The sequence below is a fragment of the Protopterus annectens genome, chromosome 2.part0, assembly GCF_019279795.1.
Source record: "Protopterus annectens isolate FY-2018-M chromosome 2.part0, PAN1.0, whole genome shotgun sequence".
Taxonomy (NCBI): domain Eukaryota; kingdom Metazoa; phylum Chordata; order Ceratodontiformes; family Protopteridae; genus Protopterus; species Protopterus annectens.
In genome coordinates, this window is record NC_056728.1 from 516,524,075 (window position 1) to 516,549,531 (window position 25,457).

The following is a 25,457-nucleotide window of genomic DNA, read 5'->3' on the forward strand; positions in this document are numbered from 1 at the left end:
GCACAACTGGTCTTCCTTCAAGAAACTCACTTTTAAACAAATGACAAATATTCATGGATGCCAAACGGATATTTAATGCTATCTCACTCATCTTACAAAACAAAAGCTAGAGGAGGAATAATTTTTTGAAAAAAAATATTACTAACCCTCAAATTATATATAATTACGTAGATAAAGAAGGTCTTATGGCTTTTGTTATAATGAAATTTAATAATAGAGTATGGACATTAGTAAATCTATACTGGTTTCCAGGCATGGGGTTCTGATACTACCAATAAGAGGCCTCTTCATCTTACTGCCACAGCAACATTTTTCAAGAAATGGATAGATAACTTTAATTTAACTGATACATTTAGTGCTATAGAAAACAATTCATTAGTATTTTCCCATCAAGATCACAGATGTGGTACTCAAACTAGAATAGACAAAATTTATGTATCTCAAGATTTAAATACGAAAATATCTACTTTCACAATAATTTCTTGTCTTTTATCAGACCATAATTCTCTTATTCTTAAACTACAAGTAGATTTTGAAAACTTACATATATGACAAGGATTCCAGCATATATCATAAAAATGAAAGAATTTAAACCTTGGCTAATATCAGAATTACAATTCTTTATGGATGCCAATTATACTGAACAGATTAATATAGCAATGATATGGGATTCCTTGAAAGCTTACATATGAGGTAAAACCTTCACTTGGTTTAAAAATAAATCAAAGGAGTGGGAATCTAAATTACATAATATACAAACTCAACTAATAGTTATTAAATCCAATAAGAATACAAATCTTTCCAATGATAAAAATACAACAGATGAACTAAATAAAAGACATAATGAAATCCTATCTCATAAAACCAATCTAGCATTAGAAAAATTAAAATTTAATTTTTTACGCCACAACCCCTAGACATATGCATAATTTAGCTAAGAGAATCAAAATGCAGTCCAAAACAAATAATACTAATAATATTCTACATGAGGGGAAAAATAAGACAGTATCAGATATAAGTGACATTCTTGATGCTTTTAAATATTATTATTCTGAACATTACAAAATTGATGATACTTAAACTAATCTTTTGTACTTAGAAACAAATTGAACTGAAATTAAGAAAATATCCGAAGATTTAAAACTGAATCTTCAAAAACAAATCTCACATAATGAAATTACTGAAAAAATAAAAGAAAGTAAGTGTAATAAATCCCCTGGGATAGATGGTATTATCATACAATTATATAAACTTTTTCCGACATCCATAACTTCTCTTTTACATACAACAATTAAAGTTCAAACAAAAACATTAATACCACCATCTTGGAGATACTCTTTAATCACTCCCATTAAAAAAGAAAATAAAGATCCTACACACTGCAGTTCTTACAGACCAATATCTCTTCTTAATAATGACTATAAAATGTTTATGTCCATTCTAGTTACTAGACTCAAAAGATTTTTATTCCATAGTGTACATGAAGATCAAACTGGTTTTATACACAACAGACACACATATGACAATATACAAAGGATTTTAACTCTTATTGACATCTTAAACAAAGAAAATCAAGAAGCTTTACTGATTGCACTAGACATAAAAAAAGCCTTTGATTCCTTAAAATGGGATTATTTATTTAAAGTGTTAGAGCTCAATGATTTTCCTCCCTCCTTTGTATCTTTGATAAAAAATATTTATAAAAATAATATAGCATATGTGAAATTAGGACCATTTACCTCTGAAGCCATAACTATAACCAAATGTAAAAGGCAAAGATGTCCTATGTCTCCCATTTTATGTGCATTACCTATGGAATTATTTGCTACCTCAATACGTCATAATTCTAAAATAAAAGGTATTAATATATATATATGGTCAATATGATTCTAAGATAATGATTTTTACAGATGATATCCTTCTTACTTTAATTCAAAAAAATCTCTAAAAGAATTGAATAAACAGGTTGAGATATTCTATTTAACCTCAGGTCTTCATTTTAATAAAATTAAGTCTAACTACATAGTACTAAACAAAAGTAAAGAACTTCTAATAGATGGAGATCTTATAATTGGTAAACAAGTATCCACTTTAAACTATTTAGGCATTACTTTGTGTAAAAATATAGAAGAAACGATAACTACAAACTATAATAACATTATAAGTACTATGAACACTCGAGTAGTAAAATGGAATAAAATATTTATAACTTTCGAAGACAGACTGCAATTAATAAAGATGATACTACTCCCAAAAATGCTATACATAGCTAAAGCTATTTCTATGATATCAGATAAACATCTCTTGAAAAACATATATTCACTTTTATTAAGATTCCTTTGGTATCCAAAAAGAAATAGAGTAGCCTTTACTCACCATATCAGACCATGGGAACTGGGAGGGATCAACTTTCTGGATGTAGAAACTTATATTAAAGCCTTTATTTTTCAAATGATCATAAACTGGATAGATCCAAATTACTCATCTAGTTGGAAATCATTACATTCTATCACTCTTTTAAGTGAAAACCCCATATTAAAAAATGATATGCTGTATGATCAATCTAACAAATTATGTCATATTTTGTGTATCAGTATACAATACAGTCTGCTAAAGCCTTCTAATTAAATTTTATAAATTCTATATTCAACTGTTTTAGGAAATTTATTAATACAAAAATTCTATATTAAACTTTTAGAAAATGTATTAATGCAAACATAGATATCAAACTATGGTTAGAATTATTAACACCTGTTAGCATAACAAATATATTTTTTAATAAGATACACAGTAATGTCTTCAACATATGAGAAACAAAAAAATGTAGTTGCTGGCAGCATTGTGTTAATAATCAAAAAGTTTCAGATATTCAACACAATAGCTACATATGATTTGCTGTCATCTGATTGGTTAGTGCTTCAAATTATTTTGACATATTCACAAGATTTATGCAGAATAATTAATAACTCTTCTTTCAAGGATAGACCTAAATTTATAAATTATCTAAATGAAATCATTTATAACAATCATAATTTGCAGAATGTTACTTCAAAACTATATACGATGTTAGTCATCTATAAAGTTAAACTTCAACAGAAATTCTGGAATTTCATAAAAAAAGGACAATTGAGAAGTCTATATTTGGAGAGTAAAACTAACTTATTGCTCTCCATTAAATTATATACATGGAAATTTCTGCATAGAGCTGTTTATACAGCTAACAAGCTAGGTAAATTAACCTCCTCCAATAACATTACATGTTGGAGATGTTCACAAATATATAATACAGATCATGTACATATCTTTTATAATTGTACTCTTATCAAGAAATATTGGGAAGACATTAATAATTTTTTACAAGCTATATTTATAGACTCATTTGGATTATCTAAGACTCTAATTTTGTTGAATGTAAATGAAAAAACAGAAATGAAGAAAAACAATCTATATATACTATGAACAATACTAGCAGTTGCTAGAAAATGCATCTCCAGGAAATGGAAGTCCAACACTCCTACTTCCTTTGAAGATTTCTTAATATTGTTGAATGAAACAGCATTGATAGAAATTAAAATTAAAGAACAGAGGATTTTCCCTAATCTATGGAGTAACAATCCATGCAGAAAGATTTTATTCCTTATAGAGACTCTAAATATGAACTCGGACTCCTCTTGAAAAAAAAAAAAAAAACAAGTCTAATGATCATATATCTTGTATCAAATTAGTTACTTTTACAGCTGCAATTTCAGGCCAAATGTAAATAATGTATATTCTTCTTTTGCTTTTCTTTATTATTCTATTATTGTTTGTTCAACTTATATAAAAAAAAAATAATAACTTAATTAAGATATTTGTTAAATTTGAAGAAATAAAACTTTTTGAGGAAAAAAAAAAGGTTGAGTCAAGTATTCACTGAAACCTTTCCCTGAATGTCAGAATCCCAAATACCAACAAGCCTGAAAACTATTTTAAATGTCCAAAGTCCCAACTGTTCTGGATTCAGGATCAAGTACTAACATGGGTCTGGAAGGAGGGGGCAAGTTTGGACAGTCAGTAATGTCGGTATTCGACATTCTGACATTTGAAATCCGGGCTTTGCACAGCTTTACTCGACCTAGACAGCATCACTTGTACAGTAGTACATCATAACCCTATCTTGGTCAACAGTACATCTAGCTTCCACTGGGTGTCAGTAGAGTAAGGCTAGGTGTGTACCTCACCCCAGGAAAGGAAAACTGTTGGCTGCTTACTGCCAGCCCCTCCCACAACTGGCTCCTTATGTGCACAAGCCACTAATCAATCTTCGACTATCTGGGTAGCAGACATGTTTTAATTAGCATGCGAGGCTGTGGCTGAATTTGATATCATTGGATCACTCCATTACCTTGCTTAACAAACAAGAAAATAAATAAAGAAGGGCACAGTGAAATTTTAATTTCTCTGAGGATCTTCTGATTGATCTTAATGATTCCCCAGGCAATGCTAAACTTTTTGCTGTGTTTCTGACTTTCTGTACCATCAATTTACTGGCCAGAATGGTTCAAAAAATCCTTGCTGCCCAAAAAGACTGAGATCGTCACCATACCTCTCAACAAAGCCAGAAATAACAGGGGAAGAAAGGCCTAAAAATAGAGTCAAATTTTACATATTGCTCTTACAAAGTTAGAAAGTTCATAGAATAACAGGCTTTACATTAACATGGATTTTCTGAGAGGTATGAAATTTGAAACTGAAATGTCTATCATTATTTGCTTACATCAATCCTCGATGATTTGCCAGGGATTTGCCAGAAAAACAAAATTTTATGAGGAACAGACCAAAAATAATCTGGACATTCTGTGTAAATCTTGACAGTTGAGAGGTATGAGACTCATCACTACCTGATAAAGTCACTGCTTTCTCTATCCTTACCTGAATTAGACTATGATCATGATCACAAAAATATTTTGCAAAGTATCAAAAACAGCTCCAAGAAGCATGTTTTACTTACTGTGGGGAAAAAATATATTTTTTTATTGATTGTAAGTTCCAAGGATTCTACAAGGAAGCTTATTATTCCTGAATGCTACCACACAGGATCTTGTAGCTGGGTTTGAAGAAGACAGTTGTCTCTGCAGCGGTATGTACAAATGTGTTTCAGTCTAAGACATTACAGTATGAGCCAGGATCTCCAAGAATGCCTCGGAATCCCTTGGAATCAGCTTGCAGTCCAAAAGGGAGAAATGCAGATCTAAAAAGTGAGAACTTTTTGGGTGTTTCACTACAGCAATCTGCTAATAAAGATTCTTATGCTCCTTGAGGTATCAGATGTGTTTTTTGTCTGAATAGTCATCATTCTGCTTTACTTTTGCATGTCTGATGAAGTTGAAGTGATCCAGAATTCTATTATTCTGCCTCCCACTATAAAACATACATTTGTAGAAGGAAGGGTACAATGGAAAAGTGGAATGAACCTTCTGCCCTGAAAGAACAGGGTGTACTCGTGGAGTTATTTATTACAAATTTTCTAATGAAACTGAAGATTCAGTCTTAAAATGTTGGTTATTCAGCCCCCCACACACACTCACACCAAATGACTAAAGGGTGAAACCTCTGCAAAGATCTAGCTGTTAAAAGACAGATTCATAAAGGAACACCACTGATAAAAGTTTCCTGTTACAGGGTGTAGTAGCATCATACTGTTTTCCACAGGTACCAACTCTATCTGCTTATGAAAGAAGTTAGACAATGTTTACTCTCAAATTCACGGCCAAAGGTTTCCCGACCAGAAAAGACATTTTATTCCGCTATAACAAATTCAATAAATTTCCTTGTTATAAATAAAAAATGGACAACAAACTGCAAAACATTTGTAATTCAGATACGTAAAAAACTATGAAAAGAGACCATCACAACTAGGGTCTATTATTCACAAGAAAATCACTAAATGTACATGACCGCTGAAACACAGACTGTCTAGTGACTAAGCCTTTGTGGTATAGTTTCAATGAATAATCTGAAACAAAGATGAAAAAAGGGAGACCTACTACTGCATGTTTCAGTAGCAATGATTAATAGTTCCTTAATCTTCTTGGTTCATCACAATGCTACTGCCCAATGAAAACCTTTCTTAAAGTCAGCAGAAGAATTCCTGTTACTGTTTTATAAATGCTTGGTAATCTGTAAAGATGTAATTGTATTTTTTTCTTTCTCTTAGTCTCTCTTCTCTTTTTACATCTTGAATCTAATGTGAACTTAATGCATTTATATAAATGTTGATTATACAATGTACTCAAAATATTCTGCCTGGGGAAATCAATGCATGAAAGACAACATAAAATGTTTGTTCAGCATGTTCTCCTTCTTCCTACTGAAATGATTTAGAGATGCCATCTACAAAATTCTGGGCAGCAGGCTCCATTTGTAGCAAAAGATTTGTTGCAAGAATAAGCACAACGTGCCATCCTTCCTTTTTGTCTGCACATAAGGGAGTGCCTGCAGGTGTTATCAGGGTTATAGTTGCAGTCTTAACATTGGTATTATAATATATTATAATGCACACAAACCCAGAATGATGCTTTCCTGTAAAGCTTCAAACACAAATTGTCATATCTTGGGAACTAAATAACCTAAACATTTCAGAACAGACAAGCTTTCATATGACAGCAAGAAATTCCTCTGTTGAGGACATCTTTTTGAGATATTTAGAGAAACAGGAAAAGTTATGCTTTCTGCATACTGAGGAATAATCATATGGAATGCTACACTGAGGAATGGAATGAAATAATGACAACTGATATTTGGTACGGCATATCTGGCAGTGGATGGCCCGAGTGCCAGATAAATTTCTTAGTGTACCCCCCCCCCCGTAATGCATAAGCATTGAGAACTACCATCATGTAAAACTATGTTGCGCAACCCCCACCCCCCCTCCATCCCCAGTCATTGGCACCACTCATCAAGGGATACTTATTCCTACCCATAAGAGCCAATCTCAGCAACTGCCATATTTACAGACAAGACCAGCAGCAGCAACCCTATCACCCCTGAAGCAGGCAAATGAAATTTGGGGGAAAAAATGAACCCTTTCAGAAAATGGAGGAGTCTTTAGATTTACTCAGTGAACCCATACCTCAGAGCATATGCCATATATTCTGTTATGGAAATGCATGCAATGCAAAGATCTCAAGGGGTACAGAAATTAACAGGTACCACTTCATACTTGGCTAAATAAAATATTGTAATTAACCTCGACAGATACATTCCAGATCTTATTGACATGTTACCTGTGGTTTTGTTTGATTGATCCCAATGAGGAACAACAGTTCTGCAATGAAAAGGCTGATGCATAGGTTTTTGTGGATGGTGTTTCGGTCACTCTGCAGGCCACGGAAGAAACAAAATGTGAAGATGCAGATCAAAAGGCAGACAAGAGACAGCAGGATACCAACCCAAGTGATTACATCCAGCAAAAGATCATGAACAGTATCCAGATGCTGAAAAAAAAGCAAAGAAGTAATCAGTATTTGGTCTTGTGTTAGAAGAGCTATTCTGAATTTTACAGACAACATAGCTTACCAATGGTGGAATGTGAAAGTTCCTGACAATGCAAGAAACAGGTAGCAAATCAGCTCCAAACTGAAAATTGTGTAAATCATGTTCATTTTTTCCAAACTGCAAATAATTCCACACAAGGAACAGCCTGCTCCACAAATCTGATTAAGGGGTACCAGCCTGCTCCACTAATCTGATTAAAGGGTACCAGGCTGCTCCACAAATCTGATTAAAGGGTGCCAGGCTGCTCCACTAATCGGATTAAAGGGTACCAGGCTGCTCCACAAATCTGATTAAAGGGTACAAGGCTGCTCCACTAATCTGTTTAAAGGGTACCAGGCTGCTCCACTAATCTGATTAAAGGGTACCAGGCTGCTCCACTAATCTGTTTAAAGGGTGCCAGGCTACTCCACTAATCTGTTTAAAGGGTACCAGGCTGCTCCACTAATCTGATTAAAGGGTACCAGGCTGCACCGCTAATCTGATTAAAGGGTACCAGGCTGCTCCGCTAATCTGATTAAAGGGTGCCAGGCTGCTCCACTAATCTGATTAAAGGGTGCCAGGCTCTCTGACTTGAATAATCAACTCAAATGTATAGACAATAAATAGTAAATCAGAAACATTAAACATAATACATTGTCTACATGGAAAAGTAGCCCTGGTCAGTCAACAAGAAGTCACCTTTGTCAAATGCTATTTGCACAAAGTACTCTGATATGTCCCAATGTCAAAAAAGCTTACAAAATGGTCCGGAAATGCATTCACTCAGCTAGTAATACACTCTACTAAAATCATGCACACATAAAATGAATTCATCTTAGTGATATAGCTTCCAAAAGATGTTAAAAAGAGATGCATTGTTAATGTTATTCAAAGCTGCTGATAAAACCTGCACTATTGCATGAACTGTAATGAACTACTCTTGAGGCCTGCAATGCATATACTATATGTGCTGGGTAGGGTGTGGTTAATGCTAAAGTTGGCCCGGTTGGCGTGGTTTGGTCGAGAAACAAAGCCGCCAAACAAACCGTAATTTAGGCATTACCCACACCCAGAAGTGGTTAAGTTTATTTATATCATGACATTATTTAAGAAAAGAAACTGTTACTTTTCTTAAATAATGGCATAGTATAATGCCTGTTTCTTTTTAGTGTCTCGCTATGTTAATGCAGCGAGACAGTGTTTAAAAAACGATTAGTAACTGAAAAAAAAAGGCCGCACGGGACTTTTCCCATTAGTATAACTTCGATGACAACGGGCACGCTGGCCAATATCATGGTATAATAAATAATATTCTTGTATACTTCTTCCAACAGTTGTTTACACTTCAGCTAAAAATCCAGGAGTTGGAGTAGCATCCACTTACTTTATAAGTTAGTAATAAGGATGGAGTATGAACAAAGAATAAAGGAATACAGCAACATATTATACTCAAGGCTAACAACACAGAGAACATCCAGGTAAGGTTTTAGCAGCGGTTAACTCACCGAACGCTATAGTGCCTTTTTGCATACTTCCAGTTAGCATCCACAGCTGCTTATGGCATCCAGTCATATATTTGGTGTCTGATGTTCGTAACTAAGTGATGTAGCATTAAATACTACAAACTATTAGAAAGGAGAAGATGTAAGAAACAAAACTGCACAGAGACTGTTAATCTAAGATGACCAGTGGTGGATAATATTTTCTTATTTACATTCATATTTTTATAACAGAGAGATCTCATTGTTACTGTGGGGCATGGCATGAAATGTCATGCCATAACACAAAAAATACTCTGTCAATGTCCACTTATAAGTACGCTATACTAGAGATATTGTTAGTTGTTTGCTAGTTATTATGAAGGCATGTGATGTTTCCAGACATACTTTTTATCTCCAATCTCAAGTGAGTTATACACTATTGCAATGCAATAGGTGAAACTTTAGATGATGTTGCAGGTAACTGTCATTTGTATTTGCACCATAAGCTGCACATCTTAAGAGACATTCAGTGCTATTTATACTGTTAACTATACAATTAAGCATAACTTTTCCTGTTTCTCTAAATATCTCAAAAAGATGTCCTCAACAGAGGAATTTCTTGCTGTCATATGAAAGCTTGTCTGTTCTGAAATGTTTAGGTTATTTAGTTCCCAAGATATGACAATTTGTGTTTGAAGCTTTACAGGAAAGCATCATTCTGGGTTTGTGTGCATTATAATATATTATAATACCAATGTTAAGACTGCAAATATTACTAATGAAAACAAGAATTTGAACTGACAACGTTGCTGGTTGTACCATTTAATGGCTTTTATTGATCACAACTTATTTGCGCATGTTTTCTTATGCTTATTAAGTTTAATCTTCAGAAAAGTCTCTGCAATCTAAGGATATGTGTTGGCTGCTGGAGGTGTTACATTTCATACCACAATCGTGTTAATGAGTTAAAGGTAGTCTAGATGTAAGAAAACAAAGCTCACTAGAGAGGTAAGATCAGCCAGAATAAAACTAAGACATACCTTTCAACTCTCCAGATTTTCACAGAATGTCCAGATTTTTGACTCATATTTTTGGTCTATTGCTCATAAAATTTGTGCTTTTCAGGCAAATAATGTAGATATTTGAATTTCATACTTTATATCCTTCAGAAAATACATGCTAGCATAACAGCTTTTATTCTAGCATCATTCTAAGTTTATAAGAGCAATATTTAAAAATTTTCCCTAGTTTTGTGGCTTTGCCGCCATTATTTTTGGATTTGTCTATATTTCTTATGGCAAGAGGTTTACTGAGGCAATATCTGTACATATTTAAGCAATAATCCATAACTGTCCATGGGTATATCAGGATTTACCCATGTTGGTGTGGTTTGATCATGAGGCCAAATCCTGAGATGATCTGTTCCCATACAAGCCAGTGTTCATATAGCCATAATATGATACATGGTCAGGTTGAAAAAAAAATGGCTGCACATCCATTTAGAAGATGTCCACCTGGGCGAGTTATGGTCTCAAATACTGGAAAATATTGCCAGTGCTGGCCTCCAGGATGTACTAATGCACCTGCATTGAATAGCCAGTCTTCTGGAATGTGCTTATATCAGGGAAAGGCTCATTGGCTGGGACTGCTGGCAAGAAGGGAATAGCTATGTGTGAGAAGAGTTCTTTAACATGACAAGAGAGAGTTGTGCAGAAACAATACAAACTCCTACAAACTAGCTATATACCATGAAAGTTCCTTTGCATCACAAAAGACACCAGAGAAACAGTGCTGACTGAATGTGAATTCAGGTCAATGAGAAAACACATAAAGTACATGCTAATTAAACCTACTTTCCTCTAAGTTAATGTTTTATTAAGACTAAAAAAAAACGTGTTCAGCTGAGAAGCATTTTCAAAAACAGTAAAGTCTAAGCTGTAGAATCATGTTAGTTGTCAGTTGCTGTGTAAACAACAGCAAAAACATCCAGAACACCATGGCTTGGAGATGTCATGCACATAAAGTCTTTTATTTGTTTAAATTTGAGCAACCATGTTGACAAGGTAAAGCTTAACATTCGTTTTTGTAGCATTCACTCAACATAAATAATAGAAACAATGAATACTATACACAGGATATACAAGTACAAGATGAAGGAAATCACTAAAAAGCACAGTAGCCAGTCTAAAGATGTAACAGATTCTTACATATTGCAGAGTTGTACCATTTTTTAAGGATTTTATAGTTAAAACAGGAAGAAACATTATATATCAAAAAGCAGTTCAGTGTTGATACTCCAAAGTCTTAGCTATGGAGAGGCAGACACAGCAGTGAGCAGGCATCAAGTAAGATTTACGGGTTATTTTGAAATGCCTGCCAGAGGAGGAAGCCGCAGTGTAAGTTGGAAAGGAATTTTAAGCAGTAGCAGTTCCAAGGGCTGAGAAATGATCTAGCAGATGTGACAGTTCTGGCACAAACCCCAGCATTCAAGACAGTAAGCGCCAAAGTAAGGAATAAAACACTTTAATCAAATAGGATAAAACAGTATTGTTTATGAAGAGCAATATCAGTATATTATCAGCTATGCACAACACTAAAATTGTTAAATTCTTGGAAAAAGCAAGCCAGAGGTACAATGCTGTTGTGCTCCAGTAGAATAAAGTCTATCACAGATCTGTGAAAGTGACAAACCATTCTTTACGAAGGAATGTAGATAAGAGGGGAAGAATTAATCTGCCATTTCTCACTGTCTGAAAATCTCCTGACAGTATAACAATGCAGACATATCATAACTACATGAACTGTAGTACTCATATAAGCTAAAGGCCTTAGGAAACAAAAAGTGCTTTCCAACTCCAGGAATGAGAAGAGCTATGCAGAGACACTAGATATCTGCGTTGTTTACCAATCAGACTTCTATCTTATAAGTGTTTGAGAATACACAGGCCAAAATATTTTGAAACTACATTACTGTAGATAAGACTTATCTGTGAGACATCTGAAAAAATGAACAAATATAGTTCAAATATGGAAAAGCAAGTCAAAGAACAGGTGCTCACCTACAGTGCTGAAGAATTAAGGCATGACCGGATGTCTTATATTTCAAACAATCATCATAGCATGTCCTACTTCTGTTCTCACCTTCGCTAAATAGAAACTGAAGAATCAGCTTCAAAGAGACAGTAAAGTTCCACAGTGAGGCAGAATGCCAAAACTAGGAATGTTTTACTTCTTGCTTTTAAGAGACTGAAACACCAACAACCGTTGTACTGACTCAAGAGACCTGTTTTAGGAAGACAGGTCAGGTGGAATGTTCATTGTGCTGTACGTATTATCCACTCTGCAAATTGAATATCATTCTGTTCACATCCTGCATTTAAATACTGAAGCTTATCCTTTCCTACAAAATTGACAACAAAAAAGCAGAAGTAGAAAATCGCCAACAGAATGAGAAATGCAGATATTGCTAACTAAAGCAAAACGGTGCCTGTTATTTACAGATAAATATAAGAGATCGCATTTCAGACAGAACCTGAAACATGTCGCTTAAGAAACACTAGTTATTTTCCTGGAGCATACAACGCCATAAGTAATTATTAGACAGGTATAAAACAGTGCTGATGTGAAAGAAACCACCATTACAAGTTTAGTGCTCAAATGAGTAAATGACTAGGGTAAATGTTCACTAGTTGAAATAGACATAATTGTAGTGATGGTTAAAGGGAGCTGTTAATACCAGGCCAAGCAAACAACAAGTTAGTATTTCTTTTAAAAGTAACATTTTTACAAAAAAAAAAAAAAAAAAAGGAGAAATGAGGAAGCCAGGCACCTCTTCTCAAAGAATGCTTTCAAGGGGATGAGATGGTTTACCTTTGAAACGTTGAAAATCATGATTACGAACAGCCAGTTGGGTGAACCGAAATGCCGATTTCTGGCTGTCGAATGTCATGGAAGTTCAAAACTCAGCAAATTGAACAGCAGATTTGCTGAGTTTCGAACTCCGATGTTGAGCACACAACGTAATGCAGGGGGGCAAGCCCCCCTGCGCCCCCCACACTTCTCCTACTTTAATATTCTAACGCCGAGGTTGCACTACAGTGGGGAAAGGGTCCATTTCCCGATTCACACTATAGTGCACTCCGCACCCAAAATGCCAAATCTGCAATGAGCAAATGTCAATGTGCATTCGTTCTTTGCACATTCGATGCATTTTTTTTTTTTGGCTATCTGAAAACTTGAAAACGTCCTTTTGCACAATCCACTTTCACATATGTGCATTAAGCACATATAAAGGTAAACCGTTGAGATAAGTGCCCCCAAATGGCTTCACCTCTGAGGTGCTTTCATGTGAAAGATGTTGTTTATCTCAATACCGAATTTCAAAGAAACAGTCACTGAAGGTCACAGATCTGCGAGACAGTGGCTATGGGTATATATTAACAGGAATGCTATGTGTAAAACTAACCTGTGTGCTACGCAACATCTTGTTTTACATAAATGAGATCGGGGAAGTTGGCATAATGGTTAAGGTGTTACCTTGAAAGCACAAGGTGTAGGGTTCTATTACCTATCTCTGTGGCACAAGTTATAAGTGCAGTGAGTGTAGAGAAAGAGGACAGGTAATACAGGATTCAAGTCCAGCTTACAAATACTCTTGCTAAGACGCCAGAATGACATTTGTGACAAACTTTGGGGTAGAATGATGGCATAATGGTTAAGGTGTTTGCCTTATGGACACAAGGTGCAGGGTTTGATTTTCACGTAGGCTAATTGGCTAGGCTTAAAATGGTCCTCAAGAGCATCTAGCCTAGTATTAATCTAAGAATCTGTCTATAAGTATGCTACAGGCAGAACATGGTTAATTATGCAGATTGAACACCTTACACTCTGCAAGTGTTTTTATTTTTCCAAAGGTGCAACCTTTAGCAAATGAACAGCTGACAATCAAGCAGAAATTCATTAATATTAGTAGCTTACACTGTAACGTGTGATCTAGCACTAAATCCACAAGGGAGTCAATCAAAGAAATGTTCAAATTAGACCTGATAAGTCAGCCACAGAATGTTCCTGTCTACAAGGAAAAGCAAACAAGACTAATAAAACTGTCTCAGACAACAGTTTGTCCTTATCTAACTGCCTGTGCAGCAGAATGCATCCCAGTTCAACCGGTAAATTACCAGTAAACCACCGGTGTACTAACCGCTCTAGTTAGCTGGCTATAGTGGTAAAAGCATACATTTTAGAAACATGTATGTGCTGAGTTCCATACATATCTTCTGCACTTTTGTCTTTATTTAGTATTTCTCAACCAGTTACTTCATTCTTCCCTACAAACTGTGTATTTCATGGCCACTGTGCTGTGTGTATTTAAAGATAAAATCTTAATAACCTTAATCATGAAACTAGCGATGCCTGTATATAAAATACATTGGTCACTGGCATATATGTCCAAGAAAAAGGAGAAAGAAAAACTGTACATGATAGCTGAGAAGGAGCTTGTATCACAGAGTATACCTCTAAGATGGAATTTGGTATAGAGGAACTAACTTAGAAGAGCAAAATGGGAACATTCTAGATATCACTCTTCCAGTGCCAGTGTGTCTCCTTCCATCTTCTGATGAGTATGACCATTCCCACCTATAACAATTATGTGAGAATGTACAGAAAAATGATCTGCTCTTTGGGAACTGTGTAGGATGTCCTCAACTGTGTTAATCTGTAAAGTAGAAAGAAATCTGTTGTGTAAAAAGGCAGTATTGAATGTAAGGAAATAAAGGATTACAGAACTTTAGGAAGATGGAAAGACAAATAAAACTGGCCAGAGTTTGATGGCCTTTGAGGGATTTATAAAATGTCATGTTAAGCTCCACAAAGTATTGCACTCTTTGTTAAGAATACTGCTTTCTTTAAGCATAGGGGCTGGGCCCAAACTCTTACAGAGATCGTGGGAATGGGAGATGTACGCTGCAGGCCTATGTCAGTGACTGGGAATGGGAGATGTACGCTGCAGGCCTATGTCAGTGACTGGGAATGGGAGATGTACGCTGCAGGCCTATGTCAGTGACTGGGAATGGGAGATGTACGCTGCAGGCCTATGTCAGTGACTGGGAATGGGAGATGTAAGCTGCAGGCTTACGATAGTGATTTGGAATGGGAGATGTAAGCTGCAGATCTATGTCAGTGACTGGGAATGGGAGATGTAAGCTGCAGGCTTACAATAGTGATTTGTAATGGGAGATGTAAGCTACAGACCTATGTCAGTGACTGGGAATGGGAGATGTAAGCTGCAGGCTTATGATAGTGATTTGGAATGGGAGATGTAAGCTGCAGACCTATGTCAGTGACTGGGAATGGGAGATGTAAGCTGCAGGCTTATGATAGTGATTTGGAATGGGAGATGTAAGCTGCAGACCTATGTCAGTGACTGGGAATGGGAGATGTAAGCTGCAGGCTTATGATAGTGATTTGGAATGGGAGATGTAAGCTGCAGACCTATGTCAGTGACTGGGAATGGGAAATGTAAGCTGCAGGCCTAGGTCAGTGAATAGGAATGGGATATGTAAACTGCAGGTCTATGTCAAATGACTTTAAAGCAAAGTTTTCTGTACTTGTCAAAGCAGTGTCCACATTGACATATTGCATAACTGTAGGCAATGATCCAAAATGGTAGCTGCAAAGTTCCAGTAAGAAAAGAGGTGTGTCTGTATGACACAGCTACATGCACACAGACATCTGTTTTTAAAATAATACTTTCAGTAAAAGAGAAATAAAGAAACTAGTCAGCTGCTTGAAAAGATCATTTAGGAACCATATGCATGATTCACAATGCATGTAAAAAAATAAATAACAACAAAGCATACTTCTTATGTACTTATATTATCAAAGTAGTCTATAAACAGCTAAATATGCAAAAACACGTCCTTAGCATTAAGCTATTTTGATTAATATACTACTGGATGGATAGATACATTATGTGAAAAAATCAGACAAGCCATCTGGAAAAAAACAAGCAACAAAATTAACATAATTTGGTGGAAATTCCAACAATTAGATATACCAGAGCTTGATGCTTTATCATGGACTGGAAAAAAAGTTATGCCTCTTAGAAATAACACCACAGATGGTATAAAATTTTGAGATTTAATGCAAGAGTCAATGGAAAATTCACCAACACAAAATGTAACCCCAGAATGAGAGGTAACTTTGGACAGGAGAGAACAAATATAGAATAATTTCCAACAATGAAAGAGATACTGCCAACTTAGTCCTTGTATATCCATCAATACTTGCTGCATGATATATGACTAAAGGGTATCAGGAAAGAATGACCTATTAGACACGGTTTACTATCATATATTTGAATTCACTGCGTTCGAAAATTCAGATGTCCGAACAATGTGTTCGAAAATCAGAACACCGAACACAGTAAATTCCGAACTAAGCATTTCAGTAAAGTCGAATGTCGAAAATGTCGACTTTACTGAAATGTTCACATCTGATCAGCATTAAAACACACTTTTTGCAGGGGGGCAAGCCCTTCTGCACCCCCTTACTTATATATACAAACTCTGGGATCGCACTACAGTGAAGGAAAGGGGACATTTCTCGATCCCCACTTTAGTGCGATCTGCACCACAATATCGAACATTGTAATAGCAAATGTTCGCTATTACAAAGTTCAACATTGTGGTGCTCGCATTTTCAGATATGCAAATTAGGTTTCGAACATATGTCAATCGCACTTCGACTATGTGATAGTAAACCATTAGACACATAAAAGCACTAAGCATTCTAAGTTCCAGTAAAAGTATAATGATTCTTGTCACAGCCAGTCCACTGTCACAGGGCAAAGTTTCCAACTGTGCTCCTGGCTTCCCACATTTCACTAGTGTCTTCAGCATCAGTATGTTGCGCATTGGGAGGATATTCAGTGGAAAAACTTACTGAGGCATTTGCATGCTGATCTCTGGCACGGGTGTTGGGTAAGGAATGTCCCAAGGCACATTCCATTTATTCATTTCTAGTGGAGACTATGGAATTAATGGGAGGTCCCACCAGGATAAGGTTTATGTAGCTGCACATTACTTGCAATGTTTAAGCAACATCCCAACATGAAAAACAGTACATGACAACACCTTGAAGTGTAACCCTTTTTTCACAAGAGCTACAGATTTTCCTTCTGGAGAAAGCAACAGCATGCACAGCAGATGTGCTACATTTACAGCAATCTTCTCATAAAACGTGATCACAATTCAAAGGTTCTGGCAGACAATACTGCCTTTATTGACATATATGTTTTTCTTTAAAAGCTCTGCCTTCTGGAACAAGGTACAGGCTTTGGACTGACTGGACAGAACCATTTTTGTTGTTGGGAATACTCCAAAAGTGATGGATATTGCCAGTTTTGCGTACCTCTGTGCTAAGACCAGAGAACACAAGATGACAGCTATGGCAGCTCACACTACTGGTTCTAAGTTTAAATCTAATTAGTCATATTTTGTATAAAATATATAGATAATGTCAGACAGTTGTGAATAACCCATTTTCTTTATGTGTTTTTTATAAAGAAAACAAGGGTGCAGCTAAGCATTCAGAATTGAATTATGTATGCCATTGAATACACTTTTTAAAAAATATTTTCTATGTAATAACATATGTTAGCATTTAGTTTAGCAAAATTATGTGACACATTTAACAAGGCTTTATGGTATTAAGTTATAGATTTTAGTAAAAAAAGGTTGGGTTGGCTGATTTTTTTCACATATGCTTGTTGTTTCAGGAGGGTTTTCTTGCAGTAACTGAAGGCTTATTCTGTGCTGAAACATGCAGTGCTCCAGTAGACACTACAGGGCTATGATGGGTCAGGATACCTTTTGTAAGTTGGTGTATAGCTCCAAAAATCATAGCTACATTGTGCTTGCATGGAAAGATGATAATGTTTTTGTTTCAGTCTGCAGGAAAAGATAAACTCCTATAAATGTTGAAGCTGCAAACACATACTGTGGCATTGCATCAGGGAAATTATTAAAAAATCTCTCTCTCTCTCTCTCTATATATATATATATATATATATACACACACACACACACACACACACACACACACACACACACACACACACACACACACACATTGTCATAAACTTAACATCACACCATCTATTTCAGGTAGCCTACAGGCACACAAAGACTGAACTTTCAAGTGTCATTTGCCCAAACTTTAACCCAAAACGAATCGGAGTTCCTCCATTGGAAATTACTGTTCAAGAGCTGAGCTGGTAGCAATGCCCTTTTTGGGGGTAATTCCCCAATACTTCAAGTTGATGTGACCATGGAGTTGGTATCTGTAAGTTTGGGAGCACAAGCGAGGGCTTGCCTCCCTGCAAAACCACTTTTTTCAGGGGAAAGCAGTATTCTGAACATTGGCGAGTTAGGATTTGTTCAATCAGAATGGAGCTCTTTTTTAATACACTACTACTATATTTATATGACATCTACAATAAATGAAGGTCCCTGCTCAGTTTGTAAAAATGACATTGTCAGCTAGGTACTGATTATTATTTTTATTACAACATAGGCATAACATGTAGAACTGGAACTATTACAAAATAAGTACTGATCTGAAAAACTAACTTAATTTTCTTTAATTCTGTTTACCACAGATGTTTTATCAAAAAAGTGACAAATTCCTTCATTGACATTAACTTGACATTATCATGACTAAAAAAAAAAAAAAAAAAAAGGGCAGTGCTCTGTGTGTGGCTGCTTTAGCTTGTCAGAGAAATGTGCACTATTTCTGTAATTCTGCATCTAAATCAAGTAAAACAACCAAATCTGGGACAAAACATATAATAAGCTAACATACAGCAAGGAGAGACTTCAGGAAATTTGTCTACAAAGCTTGTTGTGCTAAAGGTTTGATGGACTGCTGGCTGCAGGGCCCACAAGGCCTAATATACTCCATGAGCTGCTGGAGCTAAGAATTATACTAAAACACAACCCAAGCTGCTCAGATAAGGTGGAATCAGTGTTTATTACTCAGGGAAGGAGAACGAAAATAAGAGGTGCGAAAGAACTTGTAAACGAGGATCCAGGGCTGGAATCATCGCAATATTAAAAGTTAACCCCTTCAGGTCTGCACTACCATCCATTCTACTGGCTAATGTTCACTCCCTGGAAAACAAAATGGACTACATAAGGCTAGAACTAACTAACCAGAGCAAGGTGAGAAACTCCTGTGTATTTATCTTCACTGAGACTTGGCTGAGCTCTAGCCTAAATGACAGTGCAGTTCATGTGGCGGGACTATCATTATTTCTTGCGGATAGAATACAGACTCTCTGTGGGACAGCAAAGGGGGGTGTCTGCATCTACATCAATAACAACTGGTGCACCCGCAGAGAGGTGGTAAAAACACACTGCTCTGAGGACCTAGAGTTTATGTCACTGAAATGCAGACCCTTCTACCTAACTAGGGAATTTAACAGTGTCAGCATTATAGCAGTATCCATACCTCCCAGTGCCAACACAAATGAAACACTAGCTAAACTAGGTCAGTCTATAAATGATTTACAAAATTAAAATCCCGCTGGAGTTCATATATAATAACAGGTGACTTCAATGAGGCAAACCTGAAAACAGTCTTACTTCAATACTTCCAGCATGAAGACTTTGCAACCAGAGGTGGGATTATACTGGACAAGGTCTATAAAAATATTAAGCTAGCATTTAAGGCAGTACCTCACCTCCACTTGAGTAACTCAGATCACCTTGCCATTACGCTGCTACCATCGTACAGACCACTGCTGACCAAGGGGAAACCATCAGTGAAGCAGGTGAGTATCTCAGCATTACAAGAATGCTTTGAGGGTACATACTAGAACATCATCAAGGAGGTGACCGCAGTAAACCAACAAAGCTGCAAGAGTACACTGACTCAGCGATGGGTTACATCTGAAAATGTGCTGACGATGTGACAGTCAACACAAGCATCATCACAAGAGCCAGCCAGAAACCCCTGGTTTACAAAGTCCATAGAACATGTGGGAGAAACAGACAAATGTAGGTTTTGCAAAAGAGAACTGGAAACTGCTGCACACCTAGTTGTTGGTTGTGACATACTAATGGCAGAAGGACTGTATACTGAAAAGCATAATAATGTTGCAAGACTGCTTCACTGGGGCTTGTGCAAATATTATGGTGTTGAAACCTGAGCCACAAAGCATCATAGAAAATTATGAAGTCCACATCACATGGGATCATCCATTACCAACAGGTCAAAAGATAGATGCTAGAAAACCAGATACAGTGATCCAGGAAAAGAAGACAAAAGTAGCACTGATCATTGAAATTACCACCACCCAGTGACTACAGTGTCCTGTGCACAGAGAGACACAAAGTTATAAAATATCAGGATTTGCAAGCAATGTGGAAGAAAGCTACCCAAATAGTTCCAATAGTAGCAGTAGCAACGGGTCTTGTAAAAAAGTGTCTACAATCTTATTTAGATGCGCTACCAATACATGTAACTCGATACAAATTACAGAAGGAGTCATTACTGGGCACACTGCTGGTGCTGCGAAGAGCTCTTTTGGCTGAATTCAAAGACTGAAACAATACTAATTTCATGAACTTTAATCATACTTTGACTAAGGAATGTGGTCTATTCCCTTCATGGTATTAGAAACCCAAAAGATTTGGAGAAATAAAAAAAGAGAAAAACCCTGGCTAACAAGTGAAGTGTATGAGCTCCTGAAAGCAAGGAATGCGGCATTCAAATCTTGTGATAAAGAGGCTCTCAGATTGGCCAGATCTCAATTAAACAAAGGAGTGAGGGAGGCCAAATGCAGATATGGTCAAAAGATCATTAGCTCCTTCTCTGAACAAAAGGACCACAGGCGCCTGTGGCAGGGCATCCAGTCTTTAACAGATTGCAGGTCTCCATCTTCAAGGTGTGATGATGATACGGACTTCCTACACAAGCTCAATATCTACTTCAGCAGGTTTGAAGAAGGGAACAAGATAGCAGCTGAGAAAATCACCAACAACCAGAGCGAGGAAGAGCTCAGCCTCAACCCTGCTGATGTCAGAAGGACCCTACGAAGAGTTAACCACAGGAAAGCAGCTGGACCTGATAACATTCTTGGAAGAGTGCTCAGAGACTGTGCAGACCAACTAACAAATGTATTCACAGACATCTTCAACAACTCACTGAATCAAGCCACTGTGTCCAAATGTTTCAAGTACACAAATATTATATCACTGTCAAAGAAGTCACCACCTGCTAGCCTAAATGACTATCATCCCACAGCTCTCTCCTCCACTGTGATGAGATGCTTTGAGAGACTGGTCAAAGATGTAATAACATCCAAACTACCTGCAGACTTTGATCCAGTACAGTTTGCATATGGACCCAATCGCTCCACAGGAGATGCTATTTCTTTGGCACTCCACTTATCACTGGACCACCTGGAGAACAAGAATAGCTATGTGAGGGTACTTTTCATCGACTTTAGTTCAGCTTTCAACACAGTCATCCCACAAAATCTGATCAGAAAGCTAGTTCAACTGGGCATCAGAACTCCACTATGCAATTAGATTCTGGACTTTCTTATTGATAGACCACAGAATGTGTGCATAGGCAAGAATACATCAGAGAGCATCACCCTGAACAATGGAGTCCCACAGGGATGTGTCCTAAGCCCCTGCTTTTCACCATACAATCCACGACTGTACTGCCAAGCACAGCTCAAATTTGCAGATGATAAGACAGTTGTGGGCCTCATCAGGAATGATGATGACTCAGCCTACAGAGAGGAGTTGAATTTGGTGTTATAGCAAAAATCTTGCGCCAAATGTCAACAAGACCAAGAAATAATTGTTGACTACAGGAAGAGCAACAGAGAGCACTCTCCACTCGTAATTAATGAAGAAACAGTTGAGTGAGTAAAAAGCACAAAATTTCTGGGGGTGCACATTGAAGAAGACTTGACGTGGTCAGCCAACACAAATGCCATCATTAAGACCAACACAAATGCCATCATTAAGAAGGCACACCAATGGTTTCACTTCTTGCGAAGGTTGAGGAGAGCAAACCTACCATCAACGGCTCTCACAACCTTCTACAGGGGCACCATCTAAAGTATACTGACAAACAGCTTTATAGTATGGTATGGTATGGAAGCTGCTCTGCTTCTGAGCACCAGTCCCTGCAGAGGGTAGTGAAAGCAGCTGAGAGGATTATCAGGAACTCCCTCCCATCCATACAAGACTGCACATGTTCAGATGTCTCAGCAGGGCAAGGAAAATAACCATAAAGCTTACAAGTTGTTCTCACATTTAACATCAGGAAGGTGCTTTTGATGCATATGCTGCAAAAGCATGAGATTCAGAAATAGCTTCTTTCCACTAGCCATCAGGTTACTGAACTCTAGGAACAGTACCCTTCACACTGGGCATTAAGGCCGTAATCCAACAATACTGAAACGTCTCTATAGTGCAGTATGTATCAAGGTCTTACCCTCACCCACACAGCAAAGTCAGCAGTAATCAAACTGTCTTATTGTGCAGTATAAATGTAGGCCTTATCTATTGCTTAAGTGCAGTTTTTTGTGAAAATAAGCTAATAACCTAGTAATGAGTGACAATGTGTTAAACCAGTGCAATAATGCAAGTATTTACTATAGTTGTGTTTGTTGTCTCTGTCTACAGAATTTTGTGTATTATCATCATGTTAAATGTAGTCTATGTATTGTATGCACACTGAGTCCGAAGAAACGTAATTTTGCTTGGTTCGCACTTGCGTGAATTAAAGTGACAATAAAGTTTACTTTCACTTTGATCTTGGCACCGTTACCACTTCAGAAAAATGAGAAGACAAGAGAAAACTAAAACATCAAAAGATACACCAACTTTTTTTTCCTTTTTGACAAAGAAATGGTAACGTTATCATTCAGTGGCATAGATGGATGAGACAGTGACTTGAGTTCAGATAGTGACTCAGGCATTGAAAGTGCAAAAATCTGGGGGGGGGGGGTAGAAGTGAGCAGTTATGTTAGCTCACCTTTCCCAAGGATGCAGTATTAATTAGTCTGGTTCAATCTTTCAACACCTGCATATGGTCGCCTGCAGGTGACAAATTTGCAAATGCTAGCTGAGGACATAGGCTTGTTTACCAAGTCAGTAATGGTAACTGTCATCAGAATGTGGGATGGAGCACTCACACACATGATGAGGGCACAGCATTCCCCCACAGTGATGCAACAGCTTAGGTCAACCACCAGAGTGGTTAAAACCTAATGTGAAATGCCCTCAGCAAAGCCACAAAATATTTCCAGGGCTGACAGAATGATGTCAGCTCTGACCCTAAACTATACTCTCCCTGAGTGTCAGGGGAAAATATGGGCTCAAGACCAATAGAACAGGGGTTGATGGCCAGTAGTCACTGAAGGAAAAAATCACGAAGAAAAATACTTCAGTATGTTAATGTATTCTGTCTAAAGTTGAGATAATGTGTGGAAAGAACCTCTCGACAATCATGCCATCATAACTCTTCAGTCTTAATAAAACAACCACAGAAGAAGAGAAACATAAAATATACATCTGTGAATAGCTGTACTCATCATTGCAGTTAAATCAGTGAGGCCAACCATGTCAACATTTGCCATAAGTCTTGTACTATTACCATCACCAGTCTGCAACTGGATATTTTGGACGAAATCTAACAATTTCTGCTATGACATTCAACACTCTGCATGCCTTCAAACAACAAAGGTTCCACACTCATCTTCGTACAGACCAAGCAGCTAAGCATGGTCATCCTTAGACATAGGTGAAGTTAACTTGATGTTCATGTCACATCAAGTTTAAATTTGTGAGTTCATGGGAACAGAGACCTTGCAACATTCAATTTAAATTGAGATGAGAAAATAGGACAAAATGGGTGACATGCTACAGAGCTTGAGGAATGGCAAGGTGAGTGACTGTTTATACTCTCTGAGAGATAATGCAGGCAGTGATCAACCAGACACATACATGGTGATATTTTCAGGCTTTGTGGTTTGGGATAGTTGATGAGAGGATTGGTGCCATGCAAAAAGTGTTATTACTGTAGGTGTTTTTACAATGGCAGTTTTTAACCAGAAACATTTTGAGAATATTTACCTGGGGTTGCTATCTGTGTGAAACAACTTGACTGAAATATTTCAGCATGTGTGACAACTTGTTTCTGTGGACTGTCGAGCATGTCATAACTTATTTTTACAATAACACTGGCAATGATCAACCACATATTTTTGACAATATTTCTCTGGCTTTGTGATTTTTGCATGGAGAGTGGAACATTACTATTTTTAGGCCTAATTTGCCCTTACACAGGATGCCCTATTGTTGGAGGTAAACTACATAACCAAAATACTAGAAGCAACAATAAAGAAAGAGGAGCACACATCTTGGATCTCCTTTTTTCTAAAGCAAAAATAAAAGATATTTTGCAAAAGAATTTTGTAATACAGTGCACTAAAGTCTATAGATTTTACATGGCCTAGTTTAGAATGTGCTTATCTTTTTTCTATAACTTTTGTCAATCTTTTGAACTTGTGTTTGTGAGTAGTAACCCACATACCTACTGGAAGTTGGAACAGTTATGTGCCATGTAGTATTCACATTTAATTCTAATTAGAATCCCATATTTTTAACTGGCTTTACCTACATTCCAAAGGCCTTTGTTCTTATTTTCAATGTCTGTAATTTGAGAGTTATGCTGTAGAGATGAGATTGTATTACACAACCATCAGATGCTGTGGCTGTAACTGCTTAGTTGGGATAGGGTTAACTGGATGAAAGTAACTAACCCACTTGTCATTCACTCAGTTTAAACAGTCCCTATCTGAATTTGCAGGATTAGTGTGCCTTTGTAAGAAATAAGATGGGCTACTTAACTGGGTACCTGATATGTGCAGACAGAAAAGGCATAAATGCTGTGGCTATCTTCTTTGGAGGAAGATAACTAGCTGTCTGCTGCTTCTTTCTTATTATTGAGGCTTTACAGGACTAATATGATTATGTGAAGCAACGTGCAATATTTTAACATATGGCAACTCTTTGGAACAAAGATGAAATACATTACTTGATCATGCTCTTTTATCACTATCAGATATCCGAATTGTACATAGAAGTGGCTATAGCTGATTGGTCGGGGTTGCCTGTATGAAAGTAACTGACCCTGTTGTCATTTGCCTAGTTTAACAGTCATCTGTCAAAAAAATAGAGGTTAAATGCTTTAAAGAATACCCAGACCTTCAGAACTTCCACACACCAAGGCTGTATAAGCCGATTTTTGACAAGATATTAGTAGTCACCTCTACTCTGAATCCTACCTAATCTAAAACCAGCCCTGATTTTCTGCCTAGGGCACCAGGTTACCTATGTCCATACCTGCAACTACATCTTTACTAAAAATTCA

General features: G+C 36.9%; 1 protein-coding gene across 15 annotated transcripts in view; it reads right to left on the reverse strand.

The window, feature by feature from the left end:
- ADGRL3 (adhesion G protein-coupled receptor L3) overlaps window positions 1-25,457 on the reverse strand; it is a 3,684,852-nt gene that overhangs the window by 348,902 nt on the left and 3,310,493 nt on the right. For all 15 annotated transcript variants that reach the window (XM_044060915.1, XM_044060918.1, XM_044060917.1 and 12 more), the window contains one exon: window positions 7,266-7,475. In XM_044060915.1, the coding sequence (XP_043916850.1) occupies window positions 7,266-7,475 (210 nt within the window). The remainder of the gene's footprint in view (window positions 1-7,265; window positions 7,476-25,457) is intronic.